The sequence below is a fragment of the Mchenga conophoros genome, linkage group LG13, assembly GCF_057382185.1.
Source record: "Mchenga conophoros isolate Kocher_MC1m ecotype Shallow Benthic linkage group LG13, M_conophoros_male_GT1.1, whole genome shotgun sequence".
NCBI lineage: Eukaryota > Metazoa > Chordata > Actinopteri > Cichliformes > Cichlidae > Mchenga > Mchenga conophoros.
This window is the reverse complement of record NC_140538.1, coordinates 27,016,504-27,029,920: the sequence shown is the minus strand read 5'-3', so window position 1 is coordinate 27,029,920 and position 13,417 is coordinate 27,016,504. Positions and strand designations below refer to the sequence as shown.

The following is a 13,417-nucleotide window of genomic DNA, read 5'->3' as shown; positions in this document are numbered from 1 at the left end:
TGTTTTCATTTATTATTATTATTTATTACATGGTAGATTAGACTATAATTTTCTGTGTTTATAGTCGCATCACTTTTAACATTTTGACAATATCCCAAACACCATTGGAATGAAATGCAGTTCTAAACAATGACAGAGCCTTCAATTTGTTTTACAGATGACTGTAAACAAGCACTGTCGTACCTCTCTGCTGACGTCCTCCATACATACTGGTGACAGTCATCAGTTTTGCCTTTTACCCCTGTTTCCAGTTCTTAATAATGGCTCTTTAGCAGCCATCCTTCCACTGGGACTATTTCTAATAAGGCTTAGAAACAGTAGATGGATCAACTAGAGGTCCAGACACGTCTCTCAGGTCCCGTGTCAGGTCTTTGCTGGATTTTTTTTTACTTCTCAATGACATGACTTTTAGATACCGTTCTTAAGCTGTACATAGTTTTTCAGGTATGTCACTTTTTATCCTCAACTTGTTCATGTTCCTCAAATTTTTTAAGAGCTCATTGCACACCATGCTGAGATATGTTTTCAGCTAATGGCTCTTTGGGAATCACCTTGTTGGGAAAAGACAAAGCAACACACAACAAAAGCAATTTTATGCCTGTTAAACTGTGTTAATGGGAACAAATGATATGTTTTTGCAACAGGCTGCTAATAAGTGCCCAAAGAAACATTTAAAAACCTGTCTGATACGTGTAGACACAACACTTACTTATCTGTTGAATCAGATGTCTTTTTATTCTTGAATTATTCACAGGTTATGTCCAAAAACTTAAAAAAGACCTTCAGAAAGTCTTGAGAACTATTACTCAGGACCACTTAAAAAAAAATGGGGATGGCTCAAGACTTTCGTACAGTACTCAGTTCTCATATTTCTCATCAAAACCTTGGCATTTTTATTTGAAAAATGACTCCAGTGTGTATCAGTTATCAAAATACTGTCACACAAATTTATTATCAATTAACTAATCAACTGTTTAACCTTCTGCAGTGCTTCAATCTTCCAATTTTACGCTCGCAAACTCAACATTCACACAAATGAATGCCCTATGCCATGTGGGAATTTTGTGAAAATGCAGCATTTACTAGATAAACTATACACATCTGGCTGTGGTTGGCGCTGGAACACAGTAAGCAATGACATAGACCATTTGCTGCAGCCCACAGAGACAATACTGAATCACTTCTCCTCGCTGAAAGCAGCTTATCCACAGAGAACATAATTGATAATGTAAATACAGAGTTGGATGGCTCCTCCACAAGTTTGTCATGGCCTGTTTACATAATGTTCAATTCTGTTTTTCCTGTGATTTCCTGGACGTTGCGCAGAGGCCTGAGATAGGCATGCAGGGGTCGGCAAGCAGGCACATCCACACAAATCCGCACACACATACATGCAGCATAACACAGCACAGGACACGCTTGAGTTTGCACAAACAGTGGCTGCCTGTCCCTGAGTGGGACGTCCGTCCGCAGAGGGAGGTGTAGGAACAGAATGGGAGACACTGGAGAAAACACAGCGACAGCAGTGAGTGTCTCAGCTCGACCACCTTTACCCTGCCACATTGTTCATATGTGGCTTTAGAAAAGAAGCGCAGCAGTTTTGGCACAATTTATAGTGCTAGCATTTAGAAAAAGCTCAGGGAATACCAGAATCAACTCCACCTGGCCCTTCAAACTGTTTGAGCTCTTTGGTTATCTTTCAGTAATTCTCTGTGTGAAATATTGTGATATTGACCTGCTCGGTTTTCCAAGGAGTTTCTCACCATGTCCGGCTGCTTCCATGCTGGCTTGTATCTGCTGCAATTTCCTGCATGCAGAGAGCTTTTGTCAAGACGAATTCAAACTGACACCAACGCAGCAGGATACTGATGTTTGGATCAACAACAATAGAAATCCATACAAACTCTTGCTTACTCACATTTGGTGGTCTATAAATCTTGTCTAATCTGACTCAGCTTAAAGGATCAAATTTACAAATTTACTGCACCAATGAAATACTCTCTTTTGGTATTAAAGTGCACAGGGTGCAGGTATTTTCGTGACTGGGCTTGTTGTGCAGGTCTTTGTAGGAGTTTCAGTTTTAGAGTGGAAAATCAGAAAGGTCTGATAAAGCAATTCATTGCAAATTGCACTAAATTTAATGCATTTAACTTTAGGTCATGTGTTATTTTGCACCGGGTGTGGCTGTGATAGTCGCCCCTAGGAATGCTGATATACTCAAAATGAGTGAGAACGAATTTGTATATAGTGGATAGCTCAAAGTTACACTGTAAAAAAAAACTAACGTAATTTTCTGTGAGCATATTATCCGTTTTTTAACAGTTTCTGTATGTAGTTGTAATTGTGAACTGTAATTGTTATTTGTAACATTCAGTTATGGTTGAAAAATTAATCGAGAAAATTCCTTCATTTGAAAATGGCACGTCATAAAATCTTCACCTTTCGTGATTTTTTTTCATGCACATATTGCCATATTGAAATGACTGTCAAAATGCAAAAATGAATGGGACTCATACACTTCTAGACTGATCTCTGATGTCTAATGGGTTTTATAAAAACGTCTTCCTAAAATGAGAGAATTGCTTGCATTATTGCACATAACACAATAACAGCAAGTTCATCGACGCACAGATGGGTAAGTATTTGATGGTAGATTATGTTTTGTGTTATTCTGCACATCCTACAGATCAGCTGTTGCAGATTTCAGGTTTACACTATGGGATAGTTTGTAACAGCCCTTTTTCTACACAAATCCTGTGCTCCTCTGATTTATGCAGAACATAAGCAGCCCTCAGCAATTTCTAACAGAGAAGTTTGCACTAAAAAAAGACACGAAATTACCATTAAGTTGGCTCTCAGTGATCTAAATTGCCATTGCTGTTACTGGAGACTGTTTTATTTTGATTACTAGACTGCTTGTCCATTATCCAGTCTGCTTGTTTTGATTTGTGAATTTAGGTTTTTAGTAAATTAGCCCATTGTTAGTTGAGCTGATCACCCACAGAACTTTTTTCCCCTTCAACCCATGAGTTAATTTGGCCCTACACTTTCTAATTGACTGATTTCGCCAAGCCCACATAAATTGCAAGCCTTTGAATTTCACCATGTCCCAAAACAGTAGACACAGGGCTCAAGTAATAACTACACTTGATGTAAAAAAAAACCAAAACAGTTTTGTAAAAATAAAATAGCACAAAATAAAAGTCAGTTAAACAGGACGTTTTTGGCATGTAACATTTAAATTACGTTTTTACTGATAATTGAGGAATTAGTTCAGGTGAGATTTCAGTGCAGACAGATATTTGACAGCTGATTGGCAAATCTCATATAGGGCATGTTATTTACATTACTGAGCAAGGTTAGCAACCCACCTCCATTCCAGCTCCTCCTCCTCTGCCATGTCTGACACAATCAGTGTCTTTTCTGTCATGTTAATGCTGCTCTGTTCTGTACCACAAGCAGTGGCACATAGCAGATGGAAAAAAGTGGTACTGGCACAAATGTCATATATAACTACGGTTAACCATCTCTACTATGCAAAACATGCCCATGCTCCTCCTTATTCCATACTGACGCTGATCATCAGCTGGTGACAGTATGACTTCATGCGGGTGACGAGCAGCTTTGGCCTCAGTCTTCTAACACTAAATTCAGTGGACTGTCAAACGACAGTCGTTCGTACAGCAGATAAAATAGATTTTCACTTGTTGGCTGGAAATGAGAAGCCTACTGTTTACTTCCATGTGAAATCAGCTGTCATATCACTGTTTAAAGAATTACTGCAAATTTCAAATGATAAATGTGCCTGTGGTATCAGTGTGTAAAGTGCTTTGTGCAACAATGGAACGCTTGACAGCCATAGCAGCAATAACTGAATGGAGGGGCTTAGTGAAAAGTCTATTATCTCACCCGATTATTTCTATCTTTTTTGTGCATTCTTTGTCTCTTGTATTGGCTCTGCGGATTTTGTCCCGCCGGATCTTCCCACTAGTTCTCTGTCAAAAAAAAAAAAGAGTCATTTTGGAAGTAATAGAGATACGATCTCCTTGGAAGTTTGCTATTGGGGTAGGCCAAAATATAAATACAAGCTTAGATGTTGACACAAATTTGCTGACGCGAGTTTGCGTCCATCCTGGCCTTTTGCTGAGAGGGGACTTCCTGTCATCAATTTAGCTTTTCCTGCCAAGACAACTGTGAGCAGAAAGAGGTGCTTTCCCCAAATATCACCCAGAAGCAAACTTATTCAATTAAATGAGACAATTCTCCAGTGCAAGTGCAAAAAATGGCAAGTGCAAATATCATTTTTTAACCTTTCAGCCAAAAACCGAGAGAAATCTTTATAGAATTGTTTATTCTCATGACCAAAAAGACCAAATATTTATTTCCTGTTGTGAGTTCATGCCTAGTTTGCATGTCTGTTTGTGCCTTCACAAGTACATTTTCATTGTGCACACTCTGCACCCTGAGCAGTTTGGCCGGCGAGTTGCCCGTTCAGCACAATGCATTGTGGGATCCCGCTGCTTAATCCTGGAGTTAAAAATGAGCATGTAGCCATAACGAGAGCACTGTCGTCACAGAAGAAATCAACACCACATTCTAATTGGCCTTCTCTCCTTAAACCTGGGTGATCATTCCCACAGCCCATTGTGTTAAAAGAAGATGGGAAGGTAGTGGTGGAAGGTGATAAAAGGATCTGACCTTGTGCAAATCTGCCACTGTCTATCTGTCTGAATGTGTGTGCGTAAGTGAGTGAAGTGGCCATTGGCTGACAAGAAGATACACAACATGCAAAGGAGAGCTCAAGGCAGCAGATCACATGGGTATGTACGTATCCACAGCATCACAGAGCGAGAGAGAGCAGCCCTGCAGCAGACGATTTAAGAGCTGGCTGGAGAAATCAATATTTTAGCAGATATAAAACCTTGAATCTCCATTGGAGTTGTATTTAAAATTATGTGAGTCTGGGCTGCAGAATAAGCGCCGCGTATATCATCATCCCCCCGACTCTTGGACCATAGCCTACAGCTACACTGAACAAAAATATAAACGCAACACTTTTGTTTTTGCTCCCATTCCCCATGGGATGGACATAGAGACCTAAAATTCATTCCAGATACACAATATAACCATCCCTCCCAAACAGTGGTCACAAATCAGTCCAAATGTGTGGTAGTGGGCACATCTGCCATATTGAGATAATCCATCCCACCTCACAGGTGTGCCACATCAGGATGCTGATCTGACATCATGAGTAGTGCACAGGTGTACCTCAGACTGCCCACAATAAAAGGCCACCCTGGAATGTGCAGTTTTGTCTCACAGCAAAATGCCACAGATGCCACAAGCAATGAGGGAGCGTGCAATTGGCATGCTGACAGCAGGAATATCAACCAGATCTGTCGCCCGTGCATTGAATGTTCATTTCTCAACCATAAGCCGTCTCCACAGGCGTTTCAGAGAATATGGCAGCACATCCAACCGGCCTCACAACCGCAGACCTCGTGTAACCACACCAGCCCAGGACCTCCACATCCAGCAGGTTCACCTCCAAGATCGTCTGAGACCAGCCACCCAGACAGCTGCTGGAACAATTGGTTTGCACAACCAAACAATTTCTGCACAAACTGTCAGAAACCGTCTCAGGGACGCTCAACTGGATGCCCGTCGTCCTCATCGGGGTCTTGACCTGACTCCAGCTCGTCGCCGTAACAGACTTGTGTGGGCAAATGCTCACATTCGATGGCGTCTGGCACGTTGGAGAGGTGTGCGCTTCACGGATGAATCATGGTTCACATTGTTCAGGGCAGATGGCAGCTGAGAATGTCCCAGTTCTTGCATGGCCAGCATACTCACCGGACATGTCACCCATTGAGCATGTTCGGGATGTGCTTGACCGGCGTATACGACAGCGTGTACCAGTTCCCACGAATATCCAACAACCTCGCACAGCCATTGAAGTGGAGTGGACCAACATTCCACAGGCCACAATTGACAATCTGATAGACTCCATGCGACGATGTGTTGCACTGCATGAGGCAAATGGTGGTCACACCAGATACTGACCGGTTCTGGGTCCTCAGACCCCCAATAGCGCAAAAAACTGCACATTCCAGGGTGGCCTTTTGTTGTGGGCAGTCTGAGGTACACCTGTGCACTACTCATGATGTCAGATCAGCATCCTGATGTGGCACACCTGTGAGGTGGGATGGATTATCTCAATATAGCAGATGTGCCCACTACCACACATTTGGACTGATTTGTGACCACTGTTTGGGAGGGATGGTTATATTGTGTATCTGGAATGAATTTTAGGTCTCTACATCCATCCCATGGGGAATGGGAGCAGTAACAAAGGTGTTGCGTTTATATTTTTGTTCAGTGTATGTGTAAAGTTGCATCTGCATCCATGTGTCTGCAGAGAAAATACCTTCTTTCTTTTTTTTACCCCAACAGTACCTATAAATACTATTACCTTTAATTACTCTAATTAAATGTGAATGAGAAAATTATGTGTATTAATTTCAATAAATTTATAGAAATTTTTACTTTAATTTTTTTAGTTTTTAGTTTTTTGTTGCTTGACACTAATTAGCAGGTGTTTGCATTCATATAATGTGTAACGCAATTAATGCATTCATATTGTTCATGGAAGCTTGGTTAGCAAGTTTGCTAGCATTAGCTAATAACAAGGAACCCACCAATCTGTTGAAAACAAAAAGCCTCTTTAGCCACTAAACAAACTCACAAAACGACACACTAACTCAAAAGCAAAACTGATGGATGATCACACGGTGGCTACCTTCGTCTTTTTAATACAGGCTATGTAACTGTTACATAATAAACAGTGTCTCTCCTTTGAGCTCTGTTTGTGCTTTCATTTTTGCATCACTGCTGTTTTTTGTGCTGAGGTTAAAAGATATAAAGTAAAGGAGAAAGTCAACAACCTCTGTGATCTGAAACTACAAAATAAAATCACAATTCTCTGTTGGTTTTTAGCTACAAGCAATCCTCTTCACATAGACAGTGAGTAGTGTAGTGAGTAGTTTCTAATTTATAAAAGCTTTAATCTCCTTTAACTGTGTCTGTGTGGTTGGATATGATTGATTGGCACCAGGCTTCTGAACTGAGACACAAACCCTAGGTGTGGCGTGGCGGTGCAGTAGTTAGCACTGTCTCACACTGCCAGGGAAGTGTTTGAACCCACTGGCCAGCCTGGGCCCTTTTGTGTGGAGTTTACACGTTCTCCCTGCCTGTCACCTCATGACCTCATGGGACAGTCTCCAACCCTGAATTGTCTAAATAGAAGAATAAAGGGATAATTGGTGCATTGTAACATACATCATGTATTACCACCGTCTCGCTGTTTTAAGGAAATCTGAGGAAATCTGTATAATGAAAAAAACTCAAAAAGTCTTTATTTGCCAATTTGCTCATGGAAGTCCGGCTTGAGAGAGAGATTTATTTCAGAGTGGAGCCCTGAACTACCTGTTCTTGTCTGCTGTATCGTTGTATTTCCAGCAGTAACTGGTTCAGAGGTGACTTTGTGTGGTCATGTTATTCTCGACAAACATAGCAAAAGTAATTACTGCAGCGGGCTTCGAGGAGACTCGGGCCCTTATCTGAAATGCCTCTTGCACCCGCAGCAGGCGCCCGAGTTTTACGTGGTCTAATAAGTCACTCTGGGTTTTGTTTTGTTTTTTCTACAGTAAAAAAACCCACCTGATTACCTTGATATGCCCCATGTGTGTTTATTTGTTTTAGCTGTGCTCATTTCTGCGGATAGATAACAGAGGTTTAACAGAAATACCGCAAGTGTAGCGTGCGTTAAATTGGATTTTCCTACGTTTTCGCGACACGATAAGGTTGTGTGCGTGTGTTTGTGCTTTCAAGTACTCTCCGAGAAGTCCTGTCCAGGCGCTATTTTTCTATTTCCCCCAAACACATGCATCACTCAGAGAAACATAGTTTCTCATTTTACATCCAGCCCAGACATAATTCATCCCCAAAAAAGGGGGAAAAAAGAGAAAAAGCAGTGATGGCTGTCATAGAAATAATCAAAACGTCTCTTCTGAATATTAATTCATCACTTAAAGATCCCTGCAGTGCATTTCATTGATTTGTTTGCTGTTGTGGTGTGAGCAATGGATGACTGAATTGTGCTGACCTGGCGTTTCCTTAAGCTTTTCTATTAGGCCAATATTTTGACATGAAGGAGTGCAGGAGGGGGCATGTGGGGGGTGGTGGATGGCTTGGATCATTACACATCTTAACCACAAATGGCCATAAACAAGTCCAAAACGTGGCTTGGATGAGTAATTTACAGCCGCAATCTCATCAGGCATAAATCCTTATCTCTTGCTAACATATTGACAGGCAGAGGATAAACAATTTATCAGCCATTTGAATAAGTAATCTCCCCCAGCTCTGTTTTTGTGATATTTACAAATGCGCCTCCTCTTACTTGCTCCGCATGCTCACCTCGACTTCTTTCTCTCTCTCTCTCATATCTTTTGCCCCTAAACAGAAACCTGAGTAACAACAAGATCTCTCTGCTGAGGAACGGCTCCTTCTATGGCTTGGCTGCCCTGGAAAAGCTGTGAGTACTTAAATCAAGCACTCTTTAATGTTTTGTCCTCCCCAGAGTCCTAATAGCTGTCATCGCAGCAGCAGTATTGCACTGTAGCTGGGAAAAGGCAAACAGGGGACATGGTGGGAATTAGGAGATCCTTGTCAGGTTTTACCCTGCAGGAGGCTTGCCAGTGTGTTTTTTTTTCTTTTACCTTCCAGCCCTTGCGCTTAACCACAATTGCCACAGTAAATGTCCTAAAAGCGATAATATATAGCATCATATTAGGGACTAATGCAGTGTGAGATCAGGGTGCTCTGACAGTGTGACTGACTGTGGCGGGCTCATGCCGATGACTCTCGCACCATATGCAATCTCCCAGAGGGCTGTATTCATACAGCCTGATGATGAGCTCCATGATAGCTCCTCCTGTGTCCCCCCCTGAAGTCAGCTATTGATTGCTTTCACCTCCGTGCAGCCCGGTGATAGCTGCTTTTCTACCTGATGGTGACACAGACACTGGCTGATGAGGAAATCAGAAAGGGGCTGAAATCACACAGAGCGGATGGCTTGATAACTTGCTCTGTTCAGTCAGTCATTCCCAGAGGTATGTGCATGTGAAAGCACACATATTAAGCTCACCACTCACGCCAAAACACACACACACGCACACACAAACTACATCAGTGACTGCTGTGAATATTATTACAGTCAGTTTTGGCCCCCGTCTCCGCCGACTGCTGACTGACAGTTAAATTTAGATTGGAATAATGGCAGCGGTATAATTTTGCCTCTCTTTCACTTCTTTTTGGGTGGCTGTGTCGCCTGGTGACCTACAGGATGGTGTCACCTGTCTCTCCGGGCCTTATTAGTGCCATTAAATTGTCCGACTCTCTCTCCAGTTCCATTGGAGTGATGGAGATGATGATTGCGAGGCTTTTAAGGACATTCAGCCAAAGGTCTGTCGCACCTGACCTTTTGGAGCAGCAGTTTGCGTGGCCTATCCCTTCTTTCACCTCACTCCCTTGGTTCAGTCTTTCCATTCTTCCTGCCACATGCAGCATTTGGCAGAGATACGCCTGTTGCTGGAAGCTGATGCCAAACCAGGTAGCCTCAGTGAGTTGAAAGTGGCGGCCAGCTGTTCCCTCGTCTGGCACAGCCGACTGACTGCCTTCCTGTACGGCTGGCTGACTGAATGGATCTGAGGGTTGTGGAGAATTGGCAGCTGATTGACAAGCTTAATAAGGCATGTGTATATGTTTGCACCACTCTTGCTGCAGCTGCGCTCTCAATGTTCTTCAACAAACAGACCGTTTGGGGCAGGAATGGAAACTTGGATCCCACTGCAAGTTTTTTGTTTTTTTTAAATGAAACAGAAACTGATTTGCACATCTTTTCTTATTTAACGATGGCTCTAGATATGCAGATAATTTTAGTTTCATTCATTTTTATTCTGAGGCAATCTGTTTCCTTTCTAATTCAGTTTAGGCACAGACATAATAAAACAGACAAAATACTCTGTGAATGACAAACTGAAATCCAGCAAACATAGAAGGTGGAAGTTGGTAGAAGTTTTTAGTAGATTTGACGTTTTTTTCTCTATATGCAGTTGTTATGTCCTGTGGACCACTGAAATAAAAAAAAGTGCTTCAAAATAACCCCCTGCACTGCACGCCGGTCTTTGCTTTGGTGTTGGCTCAATAAACAATAACTGTCAAGAATAACTGTCACTTTTTCATCCCTTTTTAACCTCTCTGCCATAAAAGGCTGAGGGGGTAATATCGTCACACCACCAGGCGGGTGGGTGGCGTGACACCCAAGTTTGTGAATGTGAGAACTCAAGAACGAGGAGACGTGGGATTTTGAAATTCGTTCCATGGGTGCATCTACTAAAAGTCTGAGATGAGTTTGAATCTCAGTGAGGTTGACTTCAAGGTTAAGGTCAAGGTGAGAGTCCAAGTTTTCTGAAGATCTTGTGAACACCATAAATCGAGAAAGATGTCATGTATGATTTTCAAAGTGATACCATAGGTGTATCTACTAGGAGGCTGAGGGTAGCCTGGCAGCGTCCAGTAGTTTTTAAAATCGTGATTACATGAAACATTTCGCAGATTTTCATTTTAGTATGCGTGTGTTTGTGATATACTCTGCGTACAAATATATGGTACCAGATATATTATTGGCACAATAAGCACACAATTTAATAATTCATTGATGGAAGATCTATATACTGGTAAATTTACCAGAATACTGACTTATTAGATTATTTATTAGTTGTCAAATCTAAACAATATAAATTAGTAAAATGAAGAATATATTAAATAATATGTATACTGCAAAATTAATGATGAATTCATATAGAAGATTTAATACATGACAGGTTGTTTATAAAGTCTCTTATAATATGATGCTTATCCAAACATTGTGTTCTTATCCCCACAATGTTGCTGCCTGCTCTGCTGCAGTATTTTCTAAATTTTAAATGCTTTTATAGTGGCTTATTTCTTTGATCGATAATCAGCGGCCATTCAGCTGCACCAAAAAGTTTAAATATTTGCACTGACGGTTAAAATGCATAACAAACACAAAAACACACTCAATTGAACTATCAAATGTATAACTATATATGATTTGGGGATTTTGTATGAGATATTTGTATAAGTCATATGTATTTTAGCATTCACATTACCCCAGAACAGGGGTGTCCAACTCCAGGCCTCAAGGGCCGGTGTCCTGCATATTTTAGAGATCCCTGGATCAACACACCTGAATCAAATAATTACAAGACTCTGGAGAACTTCAAGACATGTTGAGGAGGTAATTTAGCCATTTAAATCACCTCTGTTGGATCACGGACACGTCTAAAACCTGCAGGACACCGGCCCTTGAGGCCTGGAGTTGGACACCCCTGCCCTAGGCAGTGTTTATGCAAAATTACATCAAGATTGGTCCACTCATCTAGGAGTAGCTAGAGAACATGCAAACATATATTGTATTATTTTCAGAATCTTAGTTTAGTGCACTTGCTCTTTTGGACAAGCAGAGCAGAAAAGACGAGCGTGAAAACTCGATGCACTCATATTTTTAGGTTTAGGCATCAGTTGAATGTTAATCAAATGTAGCACTTTTCATGAAAATCACTACAGTGGTTTTACAGGGGCGCTTGGGAAAGGTTAGGTGCTCTGGAGACAAGGTCTGAGGAAACATTTTAATAGTAATTTCACTCTGAACCAAATGAGCATTAACTTTTTCATCCGAGGTCATGGGGGAGCATTATTAGGCTTCCCAGTCCAATTCCGTGATGAGAGTATACTGTTTTGCTTGTAACTTACTAATCCTAGCTAGGGGCTGGACTCATATATATCATCATTATTGTTATCATCGTTGATGAATGATGGAATTTATACAGCACACTAAGCGACTTTATTAATCCCCCATAGAAGTCTCTTTTGATGTGATTTGCTTGCCCCTGTAGGCCAGATAGAGTCCTTTTAATGGAGGGCTCCTGTATTGTGGGTGATGCCCCCCCCCCATATGGACACCAGCCCACTGCCGTCAGCCAAACTGGGTCCCACAGGAGCAAAGCAGAAACAAAGCCCATCTCTGTTCTCTGGTCAGGACACTAAATCTAGCTTTTGCCACTTAATCATGTGTTTCCACCGCAGAAGGCCTCGCTGTGCGAAGGGTCTGTCTGAAAGCGACGAGGCTGGCATATCCTTCTCATACCGATTACACTCATGAGCAAATGTTTTTATAGAAAGATTGCACTTAATTTGGAACTATTGCGGACATTATAATATTCTATTTGCATTCTTTATGTAACATCTAGAGTCCAACGTAACAATCCAACAGCAACTACAGAAAATAAATGATTCCTTAATGATAAGGTCGAGATTCTTCGAGCACACTTCTGTTGGCTTCAAGCATGTTGTTGATTATAGGTGTCAGAGAGAGGAGTGGGTATTTTTGAGATCATGACAGTGGCTATGACAGCAGATTTATCCTTCGCAGACTGTCCAAATGTTTTCTTTACTGAAAGCAGAGGATCTTTTTTTTTTTTTTTTTCGTCTATTTGACCAAACATTATTTGTCTAGCCCTGAGGTGTTTAGAGGCAGGCCGTCAGACTGAGCGGACCACGGCTCAGGCCGGAGACAGTATCAGAATTCAGAGTAGCATCTGCAATTGCTCATCCTGAAAAGTGGATGTCAGAGGTGTGAGGCAGCGTCGTTTAAAAAGTTTCGCGAGTCCTGTTGTTCATACTGACAAAGTGACGTTTATTCAGTCTTCCCTGTGAACGCCTCTCCTTGGGAGGTGATTGATGATGGAGTGGCAAGGTCGCTGAAGGACACATCGCCCCGGCCGGTTGTGCATAAGAATGTGCGGCCGGGTAAAGTCCAGGGCTCCGAGTGAGGAGTGCAGGTCGGGAAATGCTCGATGATTATGCGATCATAAACCAGACTGACCCTGACGTTTTCCTGCAAGGGTTAAAGGTTAAAAGAAGGGACAGCTGAAAAAATGAGAGCATTATTAGAATTCTTACAGTCCACATGCAGTTTAAAGGGGAAAAAAGCCTAAGATTACATGTGTTAGTGTAAAAGAAAAAGAAAGAAAATCAAATATTCAAATGAACCTTTCCATTACTGATTGACAATTGAATAAGTTCATTTTGTTTCCTCATTAAGAACAATTAATAGATGGAGTGAAGCCATCTGATTAAAGACTCAGAACACATTTTTAGGTAGTGCCACAGCTACTTGTTCAATCTATTTCAATTTGTTAACCATTTATGTGTAATTATTACCAACTTAACTCATAATTGTATTTATCCTCCTTCGGTATGCGCTCTAGTT

General features: G+C 41.5%; 1 protein-coding gene across 1 annotated transcript in view; it reads left to right on the top strand.

The window, feature by feature from the left end:
* adgra1b (adhesion G protein-coupled receptor A1b) overlaps positions 1-13,417 on the top strand; it is a 196,541-nt gene that overhangs the window by 14,384 nt on the left and 168,740 nt on the right. Inside the window, exon 2 of the mRNA XM_085297564.1 lies at positions 8,525-8,596. Within this exon, the coding sequence (XP_085153690.1) occupies positions 8,525-8,596 (72 nt within the window). The remainder of the gene's footprint in view (positions 1-8,524; positions 8,597-13,417) is intronic.